General features: G+C 48.3%; 1 protein-coding gene, 1 long non-coding RNA gene and 1 other non-coding gene across 4 annotated transcripts in view; 1 reads left to right on the top strand and 2 right to left on the bottom strand.

Moving 5' to 3' along the window:
- The window catches only part of LOC135362676 (uncharacterized), a 62144-nt gene extending 43821 nt beyond the window's left edge, over positions 1 to 18323 (top strand). Inside the window, exon 3 of the long non-coding RNA XR_010407624.1 lies at positions 10318 to 18323. This is a non-coding gene — a long non-coding RNA (uncharacterized LOC135362676). The remainder of the gene's footprint in view (positions 1 to 10317) is intronic.
- Positions 2558 to 21566, bottom strand: FXN (frataxin). Of its 2 annotated transcripts, none has more exons than XM_064579189.1 (5): positions 21370 to 21566; positions 15319 to 15416; positions 12580 to 12700; positions 7102 to 7199; positions 2558 to 4264 (listed from the first exon to the last, which is right to left on the bottom strand). In XM_064579189.1, the coding sequence occupies exons 1-5, from the start codon at positions 21535 to 21537 to the stop codon at positions 4114 to 4116; spliced, it is 636 nt and encodes a 211-aa protein (XP_064435259.1). In that variant the 5' UTR covers positions 21538 to 21566; the 3' UTR covers positions 2558 to 4113. The 2 variants fall into 2 exon arrangements, with proteins under 2 accessions (XP_064435259.1, XP_064435260.1); XM_064579190.1 differs by lacking the exon at positions 21370 to 21566 and adding an exon at positions 18901 to 19037.
- TRNAA-UGC (transfer RNA alanine (anticodon UGC)) lies at positions 19157 to 19229 on the bottom strand. The gene has a single exon. It is a non-coding gene; the product is annotated as a tRNA-Ala (tRNA).
- Positions 21567 to 21900: the final 334 nt, after the last annotated feature.

Here is a 21900-nt window from a genome sequence, read left to right as displayed (position 1 = left end):
TAGAATATGGGGGCAGGTATAGCTTAAGAAACATATTGTAAACTTATTAGTTAATACAAAGTATCAAACTTAAAGTTGGCCAAATTATTTTTAGAACTATGCTGAAGATGGAGTAAAACATAACCACTGTAGGGGGCAAGAAAACTTGTTTCAGGAAATCAGAATCTATCACCAAGATAACCAAGATGAGCATTTGGACTATGTTTGAGGCTGAGTAGAGGATGTCATAAATAATACTTTGGAGGAAACCCCCAAATGTGAATATAAAATCGTGCTGTGCATGTGATAGTATTTGTCGGGTACTGGGTGCTTTGCATGTGGGCTAGAGGTTAGATATCACCATTTTACAGGGAAGAAAAGTGAGGCTAGTGTCAGCAAATAAGTCCATAGCCAGAGTTTGGATACATTTTCTTTTTTTTTAAGATTTTATTTATTTATTTGACAGAGATACAGAAAGAGAGGGAACACAAGTAGGGGGAGTGGGAGAGGGAGAAGCAGGCTTCACGCGGAGCAGGGAGCCTGACGTGGGGCTCGATCCTAGGACCCTGGGATCATGACCTGAGCCGAAGGCAGACGCCTAACGACTGAGCCACCCAGGCACCCCGAGTTTGGATACATTTAAAAAATTCTGATTAAAAAAAAAATCTCGGGGTGCCTGGGTGGCTCAGTTGGTTAAGCCACTGCCTTCAGTTCATGTCATGATTCCAGAGTCCTAGGATCGAGCCCCGCATCGGGCTCCTTGCTCTGCGGGGAGCCTGCTTCTCCCTCTCTCTCTGCCTGCCGCTCCCCCTGCTTGTGATCTCTCTTTCTCTCACTCTCTCTCTCTGTGTGTCAAATAAATAAATAAAATCTTTAAAAAAAAACAAAACTCAGGGTCTCTTTTACATACCTGAGTGCTTCTCTGTATCCTCAGAGAAAGGTAAATAAGCCCTTTTGGGTAGTTATATTTTCTTTTTTTTTAATAAAGATTTTTATTTATTTGAGAGAGAGTGACAGAGAGAGCATGAGTGGGAGAAACAGGCTCCCCCAACGAGCAGGGAGCCTGATGTGGTACTCGATTCCAGGATCCCAGGATCCTGACCTGAGCCAAAGGCAGACATTTAACCGACGGAGCCACCCAGGTGCCCTGGGTAGTTATATTTTCAAGTGGCCGGGGTTCTATCCACTCAGGAAGCTAAACATCATAGAAAGCTTTCTGAAATTAAATCACATATTTTCTTGCCTCCTTTGACATGTAATACTCTAACATGTAATACTGAACATTTTCAACGTTTTCCTGAGAACTCATCCTTAATGTGGGGGACACCATAAATGTGCTCCTGGGGTCTAAGTTGTGGGAGGCTCCTGGCCCCACACTGTGATGCTTTTCATTTGCTAGTCAGAGAATGATTTTTTTTTTTTTTAAGATTTTTATCTTTCCATGTCAGAGAGAGAGAGAGAGCACAAACAGGGATAGCGGCGGCAAAGGTAGAAAGAGAAGCAGGCTCTCTGATCAGCAAGGAGCCCGATGCAGGACTTGATCCCAGGAGCCTGGGATCATGACCTGAGGCAAAGGCAGATGCTCAACTGACTGAGCCACCCAGGTGTCCCCAGAGAATGATTTTTATTCCTCCCTGGGTGGCTGTTCTTATGGTTCAAATGGGAATTTCCCAGGGCCTTAGAAAGGAAATAATTAAACTAGTTAGCATTGTATGTAAAGTAAAAGTAAATAGGCCTGAAAAGCTAGACTACAAGGGAAGCGTTAAGAGCACAGATCTAACTTACATTCTCCTGTTACAGCAGCCTGATTAAATCTTTTCTGTTATGTCCCAGATAGGTGAGTGCATCCCTTAACTGAGTTCCAAGTAAGCAAGATAGTGAAACTTTCATCACAAGAGATAGACGTGCATACACACACACACAGATTTTATTTTTTCACTGGTACTGACCTACCACACTTAAAGATTTCCACCCACACTAACAAATAATTTTACTTTTGGAGAAAGGAATTTTTAAATTTTTTTTAAGAAAGGAAATATTTTATATAACCATTTAGCGTTTGTTTACATTTTTCTTTTAAGAGGTTTTTTTCCATAATGAAATGTGGTTTTTGTTCACCCACGGCAAAAGCCTTTGCTACACATTTGCATAAACTTGTCACTAATAAATCTTTCTTTAGTAGGAACATAACAGAACAGGAGCATAACTCTGGAGGGGTTTTAATGTTCCTGAGCCTTGGTTTCTTCATGTATAAGATGCAGATCAGTAAAGATTAAATGAGGTCCTATGGGGGCACCTGGGTGGCTTAGTCGTTTAAGTGTCGGCCTTCAGCTCAGGTCATGAGCCCAGAGTCCTGAGGAGGGCTCTGTGCTCAGCGGGGAGTCTGCTGGAGAGTCTCTCCCTCTCCAGCTGCCTCTGCCCACTGCCCTTCCCCCACTATGGTCTCTCTCTCTCTCTCTCACTCACTCTCTCTCAAATAAATTAAAAAATCTTAAAAGATAAAATAAGATGAGGTCCTATGGTGTGGCAGGCTGTCTTAGTCCGTTTGGGCTGCTATAACAGAATACCATAGACTGGATAGCTTATAAACAACAAAAATTTATTTCCCACAGTTCTGGGGGCTGGGAAGCCCAAGGTCAAGGCCTCAGCACATTCAGGGTCTGGTGATGTTCTGCTTCCTGGGACACAGACGGCTGTCTTCACTGTGTCCTCACATGGTGGGAGGGGCGAGGAGCTCTCTGGGGTCTCTTTTATAAGGGCACTAATTCCAGTCTTGAGGCTCTGTCCTCATGACCCAACCCCTCCCAGAGGCCCCACCTCCTAACTCCATCACACAGGAGTTAGGATTCGCCATAAGAATTTGGGGGGGACATAGGCATTCAGTCCACAGCACAAGCTCAGCACAGTAAAGACATGTAAGATGGGTACTATTTGAACATAAATTCAACTGAAATTCAAGTGGAATGATACCAATAACCATGTATTTATGCTATAGCTTAAGAAAATTGTTCTTGGTCATCCCCTCATCTACCAGAAGGAATTAAAACCAGCCTGTTAAGTTGGCCTGACAGGATCACTGAATGTCTGGGCTGGGAATCCACTATATTCTCTCAGTTCCACCCTCTCATTTAACACGTGGGGAAACAGGTGCAGGGAGTTTGTGAAACTCACCCAGAGATAGAGAACGGAGATGCTGCATGTCTGCGTAGCCTCGTTACTGAGAAATCTTTCTTTAGTAAGAAAAGGTTGCACTGAGCCAAGTGAAGGACCAGGGTTCTTTTCATTAACATGAACATCTTTTCATTTATGTGGTCCTTCATAATTTGCAAAGCACCCCCTCAGCCCCGTGACCTAGTTTATTACACTACATCCACGAACTTATGAAGATGGCCCTTTTTCCCCTTTTCTTTGGGAGAGTTTTTGCATTCTCAGACTTGTGCTGCAGCAGCTGAATCTATGCGGATGCTTCACTTAAAAAAAAAAAACACACACACACAATGAAATGAAATGTGTGCATATGTCCCTATATACGTCTCTGGAAGAAACATCACGTCTCTGTGAGTCTCGTGCAGTTCACAGCCTGGCAGACACGAATGCAGACAGAGAATGATCTTTGGTTTGAGAATTCCTGAATGTCACTGACACTTCCATAATAAAGGGCTTAGGAATGTGGACATTTTCAAGAGGCGTGGCAACATTTATAGGCAACTCTTTAATGAGTCTTATTTGGGGACAGAAAGGGGAGGTCGGCCAGCCCTCTTCATGTGGTTTTAGGCAGTTAAGTCCTTCAAAGGACAAAGAGTGAAATCAAGTCATTTCTCCTCCTGAATTTTTCCTTCTTATTTTCCTTTGTTGTAAGGTTACATATAAATGTATGAGTATAGGGACATTATAAAAGAGAAGGGATATCCTGTGAGGGAGGAAATCAAGACAATAAATCCAAAAACACTACGGAAATTACAAATCCGAACTTGGGGGAGGGTGGGAGGCAACATGCTCTTTCACAGAGCTCTTCCTTACACGCCATGCAACTGTCCTCCAAAGTGGGAATGGAACAGACCAGACACACAGCTGCAGGACGGAGCTGGGGTCTGGGCTTTAGAGCTGTTCATGTCTTTGGGATTGGGCTGGGCATCAAGCGCCTTTTCCGGAATAGGCCAGAGAAGATAAGTCCAGTTTGGTTTTTAAGGTTTTAGTCAGCTCCATGGCCAGCAGCTCGTGGAGGGACATGCCGTCGTGCGCGTACACCCAGTTCTTCCCTGTCCAGTCGTAGCGCTTGGGCCCGCTGCAAGACAAAATAAATACGCAGGAAGTCCACGAGGACAGCCCTTGAGGACAGGTAGTAAATGCTGACTCCACAATGCCACCACCAAGAAACTGACCGGAAGAGAGGTCCAGAAAGTCAATTTAACAAGACGTCCATTTGACTTCTTGTCTCAGGTCTTTCTATGTAAGAACAAGTACCCAGTTTATCCCCTGCAACAATCTGACAGAACAATTCTCAAGACCTGAAAACATCTGAACCCTCTCGATGAGTCTCTGTAAAGCACATTCTGAGCTTTCACTTTCCCGAACTCACAGAGGGTACCTGCTATGTCAGAGCAGGGTTGTTAAAATGATGGCCATTCGTGTACTACTCACATGATTTGTCCCTTACCTATATTATTATTACTATTTTAGTACATTCATAACAAGTGCAACCACTACCTCTCTCTACCAAAACACTTCATCACCCCAAAAGGGAACTCTGTGCCCATTGAGCAGTTAGTCTCCACCCTCTCCTCTCCCCGGCTCCTGGCAATCACCCATACTATTTTTTTTTTCTTAATATAATTTTTTTTTTAAAGATTTTATTTATTTATTTGAGACAGAGAATGAGAGACAGAGAGCATGAGAGGGAGGAGGGTCAGAGGGAGAAGCAGACTCCCTGCCGAGCAGGGAGCCCGATGCGGAACTCGATCCCGGGACTCTAGGATCATGACCTGAGCTGAAGGCAGTCGCTTAACCAACTGAGCCACCCAGGCGCCCCTCTTAATATAATTTTTCTTGGGACGTCTGGCTGGCTCAGTTGGTTAAGCGTCTGCCTTTGGCTCAGGTCATGATCTCAGGGTCATGGGATCGAGTCCCAGGTCGGGCTCCTTGCTCAGCGGGAAGCCTGCTTCTCCCTCTGCCTGCTACTTCCCCTGCTTGTGCTCTCTCTCTGACAAGTAAATAAATAAAATCTTTAAAAAGAAAAAGCAATGCAGTCCTATGAAAGATTATTTTGGATGTGAGAAGTTGAGTGGAAAATAAATTTTTTTCTTGAGGAACACAGTATCTGTGATAGTAAATGGCTGCTTAGCAGATTTTCTTTCCAGATTCCCATCATGAATTACAGACTGAACAAGCCTGGGGTAGGATCATATTGCTGGTAGGGGTGTCCAAACACGATACGGACTTTTTTGGTCTCCAGATATGACAGGGAATTCCTTCAGTGGAACCATGATAGATGGTTCTGGTGCCCTGCCTGATATTTATACAGCCACCAATCCCCAAAGGTGATGGCTGGGTTTGAACTGATCCATGCAGTTTCTCATATGGTTCCTCCAGAGGTAAAGGATAAGAATGTACAGTCCTCATGCATGGCTCTGGTTAGGGATGGGACAACTGTTTGAGGCCAAAGAGAACAGGCTAATTGGCCCGCATAGGATAAAACACCCAAGTTCAAATTAATTGGGTCTAAAAAAGCAATGCAATCTATAAGGGTCTTGCTAGAAATGGGTGATTTCTGGAGTTGTTTGTTGAATTATAACATACTTCCTAGATGAAGTTGGGGCAAAGGAAGCATAACGCTTTACTTATTTTGAACAAATAATTACACACCATGGCATGATAAACAGTAAAATATTAACTGCCTAAAAATGATGTGAACATTGGGGCAGAAGAAGAGTTATAATTTATGTTTTTTAGATTTATTTATTTATTTGAGAGAGAGCGTGCGCATCAGGGGTGGGGCAGAGGGAGGAGAGAAAAAAATCTCAAGCAGACTCCCTGCTGAGTGCAGAGAGGACTCCGGGCTCGATCTCACTATGGAGATCATGACCTGAGCCCAAATCAAGAGTTGGATGGTTAACTGACTGAGCCACCCAGGCGCCCCTATAATTTTTTTTTTTTTTAAAGATTTTATTTATTTGACAGAGAGAGACACAGCGAGAGAGGGAACACAAGCAGGGGGAGTGGGAGAGGGAGAAGCAGGCTTCCCGCTGAGCAGGGAGCCCGATGTGGGACTCGATCCCAGGACCCCGGGATCATGACCCGAGCCAAAGGCAGACGCCTAACGACTGAGCCACCCAGGCGCCCCTAATTTTTTTTTTTTAATGTAAATACCATTGGGCTTTCAAAGAACTGCATGCTGGTTATATTTGGGCCTTTCCCAATGCACAGTCAGTATGTTGTCTTTGGAAGTAACGAGTGACCCAGGAAGGCTGGTCTGAGAGCTTTTTGTGAGTGTCTCTCTAAAACTCCCTTATAATGACCCCAACAGATGCAGGCCGATGAGGGGCCCTCTCTCCCTGCACGTTCTCAGGCCTTGAGATGCAGCGCAGGCGGCCTCCAACAAATCATTTATTCCACAAGACTGAAAGCACATCAGTGATCAACACAGGAGGGATTCAATGCCCTGGAGTCCCAGCTTAAGAGGCTCTCCCCCCTCCACAGGGCAGGCAGCCCAATTTCACAGAGGGAATTCAACCAACCTTTAGCGGGATGCTCAAAACAAACTAGAGGCCAAACTTTAACCTGCTTTGAAGACAAAGTGCAACTCGTTCTGAGGCTGCAACATCAAAAGTGGCTTTTTAAAAGGCAGGGCAGTGATTTCATAGAGAGAAACTGTCCAGGCCAGGTTCTGAAAAGTTATAAACTTTTTGCTTCCGATCTACATCCCAGTATCTGCCTGCAGCAGCCGGATTACTGGTAGACCGAAGTTCCTAAAGCAGGGTTAACTGTCCTACGAGGATGGGGTGAGTGTGAAGCATCAGGTGTGCTCACAGACAGCCACCCACGAGGTGACCTTCCTTGTAAAGGGTCCATAGCGCCACCCCTCCCATGAGCTGGACAAGGACAGATGGGGACTTCTGGACATACCTGGAGGGCGAAGATAACCAGATCTGCTTGTTTGGGGTCTGCTTGTTGATCACGTAGGTTCCTAGATCTCCACCCAGTTTAACTGTTAAAACACCACTCTGGCGGATCAGGTGGCAAAAGCACGAGGAAGAGAGAACAAGACAAAGTTATCACTTTGTCACAATTGCTAAATTGCTTCCTATCTCGACGTTGGTACACAAGACACACCGCGAAGAAGCGCCTTTCGTGTTAGACACGGCAGATCACGCAGAAAGCACACGGCTCTGAGTCAGACTATGACTAATCACGATAATACTTAGACCTCGTAGTGCTCTCCCTCACTCCCTGGGAGGCTGGCGAGGAGAGAACTCTCATTATTCCCGTCTCGAGGTGAAAAGACAGCAGTGGCTTGTCTGAGGAGTGAAAGCCGGCCAACGGGAGGCTGCGCATCCTGCCCGCTGCCGCAGTTCCCTCAAAGCCCAGCCAGAACGCACAAAAGGATGTGAAAAAACGCAGACCCCGACTCTGCCGGAGTCCCACGTCAGCCCAAACATCAGACAGGGCACGTTCATTACCAGAACAACGAAAAAAGGGCAAAGAGAAGGAAGCGGTCAAACCACCGGCTTTGCTGGTCTTAGAAGAGCCATAGAGCCAGCTCTGCTGGTAGAAGGCCCGCACTCCAGACAGGTTTTTTTGGGTTTTTTTGTTTTTAAATATATATATATTTTAAAGATTTTATTTATTTATTTGAGACAGAGAGAATGAGAGAGAGCAAGCACATGAGAGGGGGGAGGGTCAGAGGGAGAAGCAGACTCCCCGCTGAGCAGGGAGCCCGATGCGGGACTCGATCCCGGGACTCCAGGATCATGACCTGAGCTGAAGGCAGTCGCTTAACCAACTGAGCCACCCAGGCGCCCCTCCAGACAGGTTTTATCCTCAGACCCTTCCCACACATCTCACAAACTGCTCTCAAGGGCTTTATTTTCCCCTAAAGAGCCCTGAATTCTCTAAAAGCCTGGTTGGTCCACCTTTGCTCAATAAATGCTCATTTAAATTTGAAAACACTCTTTCAACAAAGGAGCCCTTTACTTCCAAGGTCTGAGGTTTCTTTAGCATGTGCAGAATATTATAGAAGCAACCACACAGCTCAGTCCCTTTAGTGGAGCTGGCGTGCAGGAGGCAGCCCCTCGCTGTTCCCCACCCCCGGCATAAGCCACGGAGACACACCACTGCCTTTCTCTGGGCTTCTAGAGCCCCTGTCCGATCAAGAGGCCCCGATGTTTCTTAGAACACTTTGTGTTTGGTTTGCAAACACAAACAGCTACTGAAAAGGTAAATGGCAGTGATAATAATAATACATAATAATAGTAATATAACTGACAGGCAAGAGAGAACTCTATTGGGTGATACTTTTAAAAAAAATTTTATTTATTTATTTGAGAGAAAGAAAAAGATCTTATCTATTCTTGAGACAGTGAGTGAGAGCGAGCACAAGCAGGGGGAGGAGTAGAGGCAGAGGGAGAAGCAGGCTCCCCACTGAGCAGGGAGCGCGATGTGGGGTTCCATCCCAGGACCCTGAGATCATGACCTGAGCTGAAGGCAGACGCTTAACTGACTGAGCCACCCAGGCGCCCCAGTAACATTTTTTTCTGATTAAAAAGAAAACAAAGAGGGGTGCCTCGGTGGCTCAGTCGTTGGGCGTCTGCCTTCAGCTCAGGTCATGGTCCCAGGGTCCTGGGATCGAGTCCCAAGTTGGGCTCCCTGCTCTGCGGGGAGCCTGCTTCTCCCTCTCCCTCTGCCTCTCCCCCTGCTTGTGCTCTCTCTCTCCCCTTCTCAAATAAATAAATAAATAAATAAAATCCTTAAAAGAAATCAATTTTTTTCCTTGAAATCCACCCTTACTATTTTGGTGGGACTGCCACCTTTCGTTTACTTAAAAGTGTCTTGAGGTGCCTGAGGGCACAGTGGGTTAAGCGTCCGACTCTATTTCAGCTCAGGTCATGATCTCAGGGTCGTGAGATCGAGCCACCGTGTCATCACGCTCTGTGCTAGGCATGGGGCCTGCTTAGGATTCTCTCTCTGCCTCCTTCCCTCTGCCCCTCCCCCTTCTTTTAATTTTTAAAAATTAAAGGGAGGGGAGAGAGTCAAAATCGTCAGCAGCTGCGGACAGGGGCACTAACCAGTCAGAACAGCCCCTGTCCACAGCGTGGTAGAGGCTTATTCCCGCCACTCAGTATCAGCCCTACACACTCGGGAGCAAAAGGAGCAATTTCTGTTGTCACTAGCTTGTTTTGTAGAAATAGACACCCATGGGATGGCATGTTGAGTCAGGCGAGTTCAGGTATATGTGGCTTCCCACACTCCAAAAAGAGATACCCCTCTTAAGGAGTAAGAATAATGAATGTGAAGCCCTTTTCCAATTTAATCCTAATGGAAATTCGGAGAAGTAGAGGGATGTCACCCACTTCTCAGCTGAAGAACCTGGCACTCACAGAAGTTAAGATAATTCACTTACAGACTCTTGGACAGAAAATACAAATCCAGGATAGGCTAGATGCTTTGTCTCCATATCCAATAAAATGCTTCCTCTGAGCAAGTGTCTGTAACCTGGGACCCAGAGGTGGTCTTCAGGGGTCTGCAGACTGTCCCGGCCTGAAGCTGAAATTGTACACACAGGTGTATGGGGAAGGTTTTCTTGGAAGAAGGTCCAGGAAAGGTTAAGGAACCTCTGCTTTATGGCACTGATATGCCGACAGCTTAGTGAGTAAAGAACATGACAGCAGATTCTCATCAAAAAGTCAAAGAGGCCAGGGCTCCACTGGGGGAAAAACGAAGGTAACCCCTCAGACAGCACAGTCCTTCTCCCGGTCCTGGTCAGATTTTGCCGGTCAAGTGCAGCCGACTCCATGGATCCTAGTGATGGGAGGTGCTTTCTGCTCTGGTGGGCAGTCCCCTCTAATGGCAGGGCCAGTGCGGGTGAGGCCTGGACCCAGACGCTGACCCCCCCAAGTTACCCACCCCACACGACAGCCAAGGAGCGCTCACAGAGCAAACAGAACAGACATGTTCTTGGGTCTATCTGGAATACTGCTGTCAGTTGTCTACTTGGTCAGGACCAAGCTGGTAAAACGTCTATGATGCTGAGTGGCATCAATGAGAGTGTGTGTGGGCCCCATTTCGTTTATGTACTGAATCAACATTTATTAAGTCCCTATCATGTATTTGGCAATGTTTCAGGCACTGGGATACCAAGAGTGGACAGTGTCCTGGCTGCCAAGGAACTCAGTCTCACCATGGGAGCTGATGTGTAAATCGACAGCTGGTACACGGGGTGATCAGTGCTCTACAGACTCATCCTTGGAGTGCTGGGCAAGGAAGTAAGCGTGCTATCTGCCTGGAGCATCTAGGAGGACTTCCCAGAGGAGGCAATGCCCAACTGGACCCTGGGGACAGGGAAAGACTGCACCCCAAGAAAGCTCAAGTAACAGTGTTACGGGTATTCTCTTGCCTATAATGTAGTTTCAATAGATTTGTGAAATGTGTAAGTTAGCGAGCACTTGAGAGACTCTTATTAGGAATTCACACCCCAGGGTAGATAGCATTTCAAAGTTCTTAATCAGAAGTCCCAACAACAGAGTCAGCTACTGTATGCCTTTAGTTTCTACATCTATACTAGAGCATTTCCTAAGTAGTAAATGATTTGTTAGAAATAATTTTTTCCTGGTGAGGAGAATGACCACTTAAGGTATATGGACTGGCTAGAAAAACAGAGGTGCCTCTCCCTTTGCAGGAATGGGTTACAGAATCTGGAAACCCCAGCAGCTGGGTCAGAGAGACACTCTGCAGGGAGGACTCCGGTAAGATCCTGTGACCCACCACTGAGCAAGAGCCTTTTTTCTTTTGAAGATTTATTTATTTATTAGAGAGAAAGAAAAAGAGAGAGAACGGGGGGAGGGGCATAGGGAGAGAGAGAATCCTCAAGCTGACTCTTCGCTGAGTGCGGAGCCCGATGCAGGGCTCAATCCCAGGACCCTGAGATCGTGACCTGAGCCGAAACCAAGAGTCAGCCACTCAACCAACTGAACCACCCAGGCGCCCCTGAGCAGGAGCATTTGCTGCTAGATTCCAGGGGGTAAACAGAATCCAGCTGCTAGAACACTGGTACATTTGCTTCTAATGAAACACTCATGCAAAAATACTTGAGTCCCTAAGTATTCTCACTAATGTTACAAGAATGAGTGGTGTGACTGTTTTTGTGGCATGTTAATGAATGTTTGTATGCATGGCCGAGTTTAGCTGGAGACTTGGTTTCCCTGTAAGTACAGCTAGCCCCTGGTGGGGAGGCTGGGGGAGAGGAGACCTGTAACTCCCCTGGCTCCACCATTCCACAGACAGTCAAGCTGTGGGGGCCAGTTAGTAAGGGTTCCCCAGCAGCTTGCCTTCTGAGGCTGTCTGCAGAAACACTTTGAATGCCCTGCCCCGAACGATGATGCTCACAGCAGTCCCCGAATCCACCTGGAAGGCATCCAACCCTTTCTGGCCCCGTTGCCTTACATTTGACCTCGAAGTCCCTCACTGTCCTTCCAACCAGGCTTGAAATCTTCCAGACTCTGCTACCTGCTCCATCTGATGGAGTCCCTTCTCTGTCCACAGTAATATCCAACAGCATTTCTATCACGTTAGCCTTGACAGCTGGTTGTCCTAATAATTCCACTTCATAACATTTCTGACTATTAATTAATTGCCGCCAAGAGGATTAATTTCCGTGGGGGATTTTCTGGCAAAAAAGCCGCAGCTCCCTAAGGCGTAAACAGCATTCTAAAGGCGAAGGTGGACCACTACTCAAGTCTGCCACCTGGTGGCCAGTTGATGTAGAGCAGCACTCCCTGGGCTTCAGGGCTCCGCGGCTCCCCCCAGTGCATTTAGGATCATCTGAGGAGTGATTACAAAAACTTAAAAAATTAACTCCCCTGTCCTGCCTGGGACATGCTCCCAGACGAACTAAAGAAAAATCTCTAGGGGTGGGACCCAGGGGGCACATTAGAATCCCAGGTGAGCTTTTCAAAAATATGTTTCCTGATAGTACACCCCGACCTGCTGATCAGAATCTCAGAATCTCCCAGAAGTGGGGCCCATGTCTGTGTGCTCTGAACACACCCTGCTTAAGGAGGAGTGGTTCAGGCCTCCCCATGCCGCCAGGAGAGTCATCCTGCTAGACAAACACAGGTCTGGGTCCCTCCCTGATTCACCTTCACGAGTACTGAGTGGTGCTTGAGAACCTATATTTTTAAGCAGAAATGGGGCTCACAAAGGCCATGACTTGCCCAAGGTCACAAGCCTGGTGGGGTAGGGCTGGAACACCAACGTGCCAGTCTTTGGGTCCCACCCGTAACCGCAAGCTGCTGGATGCTTAACTCCACTGGAGGGGAATTCTTTGCCTTAGTGAGCTAGAATTCTTAGGGAGGAAACAGAAAAAAATGAAAATAAGCAAAAAGGTACCCCAAATGAGACATCATAGTCTTCGAATGTGTAAGGCTTGTCTGCGAGGTCTTCGAAAAACTCTGCTAGGGAGTCCAGTGTCTTCTCCGCCAGTCTTTCATAGGTGGTCTCATCCAGAGAGCTGCAGGGGAAACATAAAAACCCCCAAAACACACGTTTACCAAACTGCTCCATTTCATTAACGTCAAACCCACACATCTATTTATTTACTTATTTAATTTATTTTTAGTAAATACACCCAATGTGGGGCTTGAACTCACGACCCAGAGATCAAGAGTCGCATGCTCCACAGACTGAGCCAACCAGGCCCCCCGACACATAGGTTTTTTACTTAAAAAATTCATGGGAAATAGCTACCATGTACAGAGAAAAAATTTAAGCAGCATGAAAGAGTTTATACAGGGGTGCCTGGGTGGCTCAGTCGGTTGAGCCTCTGCCTTCAGCTTAGGTCATGATCCTGAGGTCCTGGGATGGTCCGTTGGGCTCCCTGCTTAGTGGGGAGTCTGCTTCTCCCTCTCCCCCTGCTTATGCACACTCTCTCTGTCAAATAATAATAATAAATAAATAAATCTTAAAAAAAAAAGTTTGTAAAGAAACTTTCTTCCCAAATAAGCAGCCCCCATCCGCAGAGTCAACTACGAATAACAGTCTCTTCTATATCCATCCAGAATTTTATATTCTTTTTAATATAGAAATTGAAGCACCTTGCAGTTTTTATTTAACATATCCTGGAAATTGTTCCATATTAGCACATACGGATATTCCTGGTATTTTATTTTATAATATTTATTCAACCTGACCCCTTCAGCTGGACATTATGCTTATTAAAATTGCTTGTATTATGATTAAAATTATGTTGGGCAAAGCACAAAGTGGGAGAAAATACTTGCATTACATGTATCTGAAAAAGGGCTTATTTCCAGAATATATAAAGAACTAAAAAAAAACAAACAAAAAACTACAAGTCAAAAGAAAAAGAAAACCCAATAGAAAAAATGGGTAAAATACTTGAACAGATACCATTTTATTTTATTTTATTTTATTTATTTTATTTTTTTTTAAGATTTTATTTATTTATTTGAGAGAGAGAATGAGAGACAGAGAGCATGAGAGGGAGGAGGGTCAGAGGGAGAAGCAGACTCCCTGCTGAGCTGGGAGCCCGATGCAGGACTCGATCCTGGGACTCCAGGATCATGACCTGAGCCGAAGGCAGTCGCTTAACCAACTGAGCCACCCAGGCGCCCCGAACAGATACCATTTTAAAAAACATATCCAAATGGCCAGTGGACACATAACAAGGGGTATAGCTTTATTAATCTTCAGGAAAATACATTAAAAAATCACAATGAGATACCACCAGAATGGTTAAAATGAAAAAGACAGATGACATCAGGAGTTGGCCCAAAAGTGAAGCAACCCCTCTCCATTGGGTGTGTGTGTGTGTGTGTGTGTGCGTGCACGCTTGTACACGTGTGTATCACGGCCAGAGAAGCCGATCCTAGACCTCGAGAGAGGACGGCGTGTCACCTGGAAATCTTGGCCTTTGAAGTGGATGACAGACCTGATGAGAGGGCCTGTGGTGGCAGCCTTGGGGTTAGGGGCTAATGTGCTGTGTGTGCGTGTGGAAGGAGGGTCCATGGAGACATCAGACTGGCAACGCTGGGGAGCTCTGCACCAGAACCCACTGCTTCCTTCCAGGGCGCCCACCAGGCTCTATTTCCCAGCATCCCCTGGGGTCCGCTGGGGTCATGTGGCCCAGTCCCTCCCACTAAAATCTGAGTGAGGGACAAGTGCCTCTTCCAAGACGTCATGCTCTTGCCCCTTTCTGTGGAATGGAACCCGGGCAGGGTGACCTGGCTTCTACCGTGTAGAGGACAGTAAGGTACGGACAAGTGATAGGTGGAAGGACCCTGGGTGCCTGAATCCCTGCCCAGAGGCACGCCCACCCTGGACTGTTGGAACACAGGGACGCAAACCACTGCTGGCTTGAGCTATCACAGTTGGGGGCCTGTCTGTCACAGAGGCTTGGCCGACCCGAACTGCTAGGTCATCGAAGAGAGTAACAACAGAACTCTGGAAACGACCCAATGTCCAGCAGTAGGGAACGGGTTAAATGAACTGTGGTACATCCATCAAGTTTAATATTATTTTATTTAAAATAATGTGGCAGAGGGGCACCTGGGTGGCTCAGTCGGTGAAGCGTCCGACTCTTGATTTCAGCCCAGGGCTTGATCTCAGGGTCGTGAGTTCAAGCCCTGTGTTGGGTTCCACACTGGGGCAGAAGTCTACTTAAAAATAAATAAATAAATAAATAAAATAATGTGGTAGATAGTTGTTGATACGGAAAGATGCTTATGAGTGCTTCTGCTAAGGGAGAAGACAGGTTTTGGATGGGATGGGCTTTTTTCTTTTTTTAAACCGGTAAGAGAAAAGGAAAAAAAATTTTAAAAAGCTAATAGAAGTGACGCCTGGGTGGCTCAGTCGTTAAGCATCTGCCTTTGGCTCAGGACATGATCTCAGGGTCCTGGGATCAAGCCCTGCATCGGGCTCCCTGCTCTGCGGGAAGCCTGCTTCTCCCTCTCCCTGAAGCTTGTGCTCGCTCTCTCTCCCAAATAAATAAAATCTTTAAAAAACAAAAGCTAATAGAAGTGTGAGCAGGTATACACATGTTGTGTATTGAGAGAGAGAAGGAGGGAGGAGGGAGAAGGGCTCTCTGGCGTGGAACGGGCTTTATCTTACCCAGGGTCGCCCAAAGTTCCCGCTGTCCTCATATTCATCAAACAGACGCTCTGCTTTTTGACATTCACGATCTGATCGAGGCGGTGGAGGCTCAGACTCTAAAAGCCAAAGTGAAGAAGAACATTACCATTTCTCAGTGCATTACGGTCCCTGAACTCACGGTTTAAATAGCACCACTTCTTCATTCGGGAATAAACCACGTTAAATTTTTCCAGGGGTGTTTCTGGGATGTTTTCACCTCATTTTAATGCATTACCTTGTGTTCATTCTCTCGGGCTCTCTCTAAGCCTGTGCTGTCTGATATAATAGCCCCGAGCCACAGGCAGCTCTTTACATTTAAATTTATTGTCACTTCCCATCACTTCCCACTAAAATTTGAGTGAGGGACAAGCACCACTTCCAGGACTCCCATGTTCTGGAAGGCCAAGTTTCAAGTGTCCTGTGGCCTCATGTGGCCAGTGGCACATAGAACGGAGTCACCATCACGGGAAGCTCTATGGGGAGCACTGCTCCAGGCTATTCTGCGGTGTTTAGCACAGGCCAGGCGCGTGGAAGCATCAGCAAAGCTCCTGGAATTTGACTAATGCAAGCAACAATGAACAGCAAGAGGCAGATGTCTGCTGATGTCCAGAAGAGAGGATTGGACTGCAGATGGACAGGTTTCATTAACATGACCTGTGGGAGATAATGTGACCTGTTGATTTCCTCCAACACATAACTGGAAGAGGGTCCAGGCGCTCGTCTACTGGCCAGCTGGAGAGACAGATGACATGACCAGAGGACAGTGACAAACACCGAGGGGAGCCTGGCTGAGGGACCTGCCCCAGTGAGGGAGGGGACGGAGCCTGTAAAAGGAGAGAAAAGTGGTACATCAGAGTGGAGATGTCAGGGGAGAGGATGGAGAGGTGGCCATGGGGCCTTGTGAAGGCTCTCAGCTGGACTTCATCCTGGGAAGGCACCCAAGGGCTGGAAGGGGTTGGTAGTAAGATTCACCTTCTCCAAAGGTCACTCTGGAGCAGGGCTCAGAGGCCGCTGTTCTCTTGAGCCATCGGTGCCCTTGGCAGGCTCAGAAAGGAGAAGGCAGAGGCCACGGGGCTGAGAAATGAGCAGAAAAGGGGGAAACAGGGGTGCAGAGCACAGAGGGTGTGATTTTAAAAGGTTGGCTCCGAAAGAGAAGAGAGCCAGCATGATAACCAGTTATTGCTACTGCACATTCTAGAGTGTTCCCTATCTGCTGGGTGTTGCAGCTCTCAGTCTTGATAGAAATGGATGTGGTTAGTCCTCATTACAAGTCTGTGAAGCAAGTACTCTTATTATAGTGGTTCCTTATGACAGTTTGTTCTATAAAGTCACCACGAACAGGAGGTTAGTGAAATGCTCCTACGGGAAATACAGGCTTAGGTTCCTGCAGGCTTCAGGTCACATGTGACCAGCTGATCCATACATAACCTCGTTTACATGCGTTTCTGCTTAAAGACATCTTGTTTAATACACATTGCTGATACATGAACACTGAGCTCGGGGCCAACAGCACCATTACTGAGGCTGGAACGAGGCTGATCTAACACACGTGTTTTGTCCGTAAGGCCCTAAGCCTTCTCACACTTAGAATGCTAGACAGTACTCCAGCCCTATGCTCCAGGGCCATTTGAAACAGTAAAATCACCAACCAAAAACACAAAAATGCAAACAACGTGCCACTAACTAGATGGTGGAAAGGACACTTGACCCCGTGGGAGCCGAGAGAAGAAGACAGAGTGTCACCTTGTTTGACCTCGGTGGGAACACGCAAGCATGGGGCAACTCTAAGTTTTTGCTGCTGTGTGTGTGTCCCAGAGTGACCACGAAATCCACCCTGGGTATTGATTTGGGGGTTACAGATAAATTTTACTGAGTAGGTGAATTCACAAGTCCAGGATCCATGAAACATGAGGATAGGCTGTATTTGTATTCTATGGATGAGGAACCGAAGCAAATCACTCGATACGTGGAGGAGCAGAGATCTGAACCCACACCCTCTGGCCCCAGGGTCTGGGCCACAAAGGATAAGAATCACACACCTGGGAATCGTACAGGGTTTCAGACATGGAAGGGAAGTTCGAGAACTAGGGGCTCAGAGTTTCCCTCCCCTCCAGGATCCTGGCCTCTCAAATCCTAGTTGTCGTAGTCTGACACCTTCGCATAGCCTTTTTCCTGTTTCGTTTTTGGTTTTGACTTTTATATCTTGGAGGGCTGTTCTTGGTGGGAGGTTTGCGCTAATGCAAGTTACTCATAGCCAGAAGTAGAAGTCTACATCCGGCTGTTTTTAATCATCAAAGGAACTGCTGCCAAAGTTGCTGGTCTCTTACCTGTTCTCCCCCAAGCTAACGTTCCCTGGGTACCTGCTCACCCTTTCCGAGCCCCCGAAGGCAGGGGTCATGGTACCCGCCACGCAGACTGGTGATGAACATTAGACAGGAGGACACAAATACCCCAAACACAGGGCTGGAGGGTGTCCAGTCAATTTCAGTTTTGGAGCATGTCAACAATAGTGGAGAGGCGGAGGGTGAGGCCCGGCCTGGGTGGCTGGCAGGGAGGCCAGGCCTCACCCCAGGGGTCCCCTCCGCAAAGCACAAAGCTGCAGAGCCTGGAAGAGTGAGTCAGTTCTCACCCACCGCTGGCGGGGGATGGACGGGTACAACCATTCTTGGCATCAAATGAGTTGAATATTTGCTGGCCCCTCGCCTAGCAATGCCATTCTGAGGGATTCGGCCACAAAGAGCCTCTGTCCATGCACTGGAACGCCTACAGCAGCACCATCATGCCACCAGCACCATGGTGGTCACACAGATGTCACCAGGAGACTGGACAGAGTGTGATGGGCTCACCCAATGGGATACTACCCAGCAGAGAAAACGAAAAAATGACAACTGTGTGCATCAGTGTCGATGAGCCTCAAAAACAACACTGAGCACAAGGGACAAGTCACAGCACAATAAATACAGCAAAACTTTTTTCTATCAACAGCACACGCTTTAGGGAGACATACATGGGGGTGACACTCTAGGAAAAGGAGGGGATGCCCGACCGAATTCAGGAGAGCAGATTCCCCTCAGGGAGGCCCAGCGGTAATCGGGAGAGCACCAGAGCCCTCCAGGGGACAGGTCATATTCAGTCTCTCACTCTGGTGGTGAGGATGTGGCAGTGTGTCATTAGTGTTTAAACAGTACAGATTTTTTTTTTTAAGATGTATTTGTCAGAGAGAGAGAGCACAAGCAGGGGGAGCGGCAGGCAGAGGGAGCAGACTCCCCAATGAGCAGGGAGCCCAATGCGGGACTCGATCCCAGGACCCTGGGATCATGACCTGAGCCGAAGGCAGATGTTTAACCGACTGAGCCACCCAGGCGTCCCGTGAATTTGTTTTTTCAATTGCGAATTTTATAAAATAGAAATCAAGCATTTCCACAAGTTCAGTTTAACATCTGAGCTGACATGTGCTGATGGGGGAAATATACACTGGATTTGGAAGACTGTTAGATATCTCAATGATTTTTCAGTACTGATTACATGTTGAGATGATAATATTTTGAAAAACTAGATTACCGGGATGCCTGGGTGGTTCAGTCGGTTAAGCGTCTGCCTTCGGCTCAGGTCATCCCAGGGTCCTGGGATCGAGTCCCGCATTGGGCTCCCTGCTCAGTGGAGAGCCTGCTTCTCCCTCTCCCACTCCCCGGCTTGTGTTCCCTTTCTCGCTGTGTCTCTCTCTGTCAAATAAATAAACAAAATCTTAAAAAAAAGAAAAAAAGAAAAACTAGATTACCTAAATGTACTGTTGAATTTTTTTTTAAACTAAGCTCTAGGCCCAACATGGGGCTTGAACTCGTGACCCTGAGATCGCAAGTCACATGCTCTACCAACTGAGCCAGCCAGGCGCCCTCTGTGGTGTTGAAATTAATTTTACCTGCTTTTTACTTTTTCAATTTAGCTACTAGAAAATTTAGAATTACATATGCAGCTCCCATTCTATTTCTCTTGGATATTGCTGTAGAAGTAAGAATACACGGTAGAGAAAATAGGGTGGGGAAGAGGCCCCCACAATGAACTCAGGTCCTGATTGAGATCTGGAGTGCAGGGACCTTGGGGGTCAACCTGAGGACAGGTAAGGGCTTGAAAAAATTAAACATAGTGGTCCCAATTGCCATTGTCATCCACCCAGTTCCGCAAATACTGGAGATGTGTGAGGGAACTGTGTTACAAAGTTCAACAAACCTGATTAATTTACTATGGTAGAGGAGGCCCAATGGGTGACCCATGTTGTTAACTACGTCCAAACCTCCCAAGACCCCTAATCCCAGTGTGTGTCCAGTGCCCACCTCCTGGGTGGCAGCTCTAAGTTGGGCATGCTTCTGAGTCAACAGTCCTTAACAGCCACTAGGTACCATCCCAAAGACCATGCCCTATCTTGTCACTGTCCTAAATTACAAACTGCGGGCAACTCACGGCCCACACCAGCAGGGGTCAGAGTGCAAGCCAGGGCAGCTCCAGGTGGGAGAAGCACAGGAGAGGGGTAATAAGTGTCTCTGTCTCTGTTCTACACTGGGACATCATGGTGCCAGGACGGCCATAGCTGCCTATATTTCCCAAGAAGGGGGGGCCAGTATCAAGGTCCCAGCTTTGAGTGTTGGCAACCAATCCTAACTTCTCTTCAAACACGGCCAAATAACAGGGCGGTGGGAAGTTCAAGTCCAAAGTCCTACTTCCAGAGCTCCATAGGCAATTTGGGTTGGATTTTGTCTGCCTCCTTCCTCACGCACAGTCTGTCCAGCAGACCAGCCACTCAGTGTCCATATCCATCTGCCTTCCCAGCCCAGGCCTGTCTCTCCTTCGGGAATGCCCTTCCCTGCTCCCTTGTCACCTTCAAGACCCTGGTTAGGGGGGCCTGGGTGGCTCAGTCGGTTAACCCTCTGCCTTCAGTTCAGGTCATGATCCCAGGGTTCTGGGATGGAGCCCCATTACCGGCTCCCTGCTCAGCGGGGAGCGTGCTTCTCCCTCTGCTCCCCCACCTGTGCTCTCTTTTCTCAAATAAATAAATAAAATCGAAAGACCCTGATTAAACATCGCGTCCACCCCCGCTGTGAGTCTTCCTCAACCCCACAGCCATTCTTTGGGCTTCGTCCTTTGAGGTCTTGGAGCGAGAGGGTCAGATGCTTCTTTGCTGCCCCCAAGGGAAGAAAAGGGAATTAACTTCCAGGGCTCAAGACTTTCTGTTCCGTTAACCCAATGTAATCCTCACGACAGCTGGGCAAAATGGGCGGAACCCTTTCATCTCTTGACCGAAAAGGAAGCCATGCCTCGGGGAGGTTCCAGGTCCCCCGAGGTCACACAGCTCTGCTGAATCGAGCCGGAACTTGGGAGCGCAGGCCGGGTCATTTTCCAAAAGCCTCGCTTCTCTAGCTCTTGTGCTCCACAGCCTGGACGTTTCCATCTCGCTCGAAGGGAGCGTTTCGTTCATAACAGCCCATGCTTGGAAACATCGCTCTAGTATTATATGTACGCACTACGCCAGACTATTATGTTGGTCTGTGTATCGCTTTGTTCTATTTATATATATTTATGTACCACACTAATATTATCCGTCATGGACATATATATGTTCGTTACAGTACCTTGTACAGTATATAGCATCGCTTAGGTGGAAGTTCTGGCAAAGGGACGTGGCGGGCTCGGCGCCATCCACGGACCCCCGAGAGCGGGTCCCCGGCCACTTGCCCTGCGTTGCGTTCCCCCCGCAGTCGCAGTGCATTGCCCTTGTCACCGGAAAGCAGAGGCCGGTGCAAACGTGACCGCGGCAAACAGAAGGCGGACTGCGCGGCCGCGCGCCCGGCAGGGAGCAGCGCGCACCACTGCCGCGCTCCACCGCCACGCGGCCACCGGCAGAGCGCGGCCCCGCCGGAGCGGAGTGGGCGCGCGTGCCCGCGGCGGAGTGGGCGCGCGTGCCCGCGGCGTCCCCAGCGGGCGCGGCCTCCCTCCGCCGGCGTGCGGCCCGGACGGTTGCGCGGCGGCGGTACTCACGGCGGGGCTGGGTACGCGGGTCGCTCCGGTTCCGACGCGCAGCCCCCGGCTGCCGTAGAGCGGGGCGCCCCTCGTCGGGCCCCGGGCTCCGGCGCCTGCCGGGGCAGAGCCCGGGGGCGCCGAGCGGGGCAGGAGGCCGGCAGACGCGCGGCGCCCGAGCGTCCACATGCTGCTCCCAGTATGCGGCCGCTCCGCCCTCCCGCTGCGGGGACGCCGCGGCGACACCTGGTGGCCACTGGTGGCAGGCGTCGCGGTTCGGCTCCCCGCTCAGGTCCCCTCTTCTGTCGGCTCTGGGAAATGGCCCGAGGTTAGACCTCAGGGAGAACTTCCCAGCATTCCACTATGTCTGTATTTAACACAAATGGAGGGTGCGCTTCGTGCAAAGCGCAGGGCTTGCCCCTCGGGCAACTTGTGAATGCGTAACCAAGGTCCCGGACCTCGGAGACTTCGGCCTAGTGACGCACGGCTGCAGAATTCTGTCTAGGAAGGACCTGCGAGCTGCCGGCTTGCTGTGAACTGGATGCGGTGCAG

The sequence above is a fragment of the Mirounga angustirostris genome, unplaced genomic scaffold (genome assembly GCF_029215605.1).
Source record: "Mirounga angustirostris isolate CCGP_5_RB_7025 unplaced genomic scaffold, mMirAng1.0.hap1 SCAF_15, whole genome shotgun sequence".
NCBI classification, from domain to species: Eukaryota; Metazoa; Chordata; class Mammalia; order Carnivora; family Phocidae; genus Mirounga; species Mirounga angustirostris.
Note: the sequence above shows the minus strand (reverse complement) of the source record. Positions and strands in the feature narration are given on the sequence as shown.

What these genes read in the sequence shown, in the direction of transcription:
- FXN (XM_064579189.1), bottom strand. Translation starts at nt 21,537, where the DNA reads ATGTGGACGCTCGGGCGCCGCGCGTCTGCCGGCCTCCTGCCCCGCTCG. An exon ending in CCCGCGTACCCAGCCCCGCC is followed by an intron (nt 15,417 to 21,369) that starts GTGAGTACCGCC and finishes TTTGGCTTTTAG; the next exon opens with AGTCTGAGCCTCCACCGCCT. An exon ending in ACTATGATGTCTCATTTGGG is followed by an intron (nt 7,200 to 12,579) that starts GTACCTTTTTGC and finishes CTGATCCGCCAG; the next exon opens with AGTGGTGTTTTAACAGTTAA.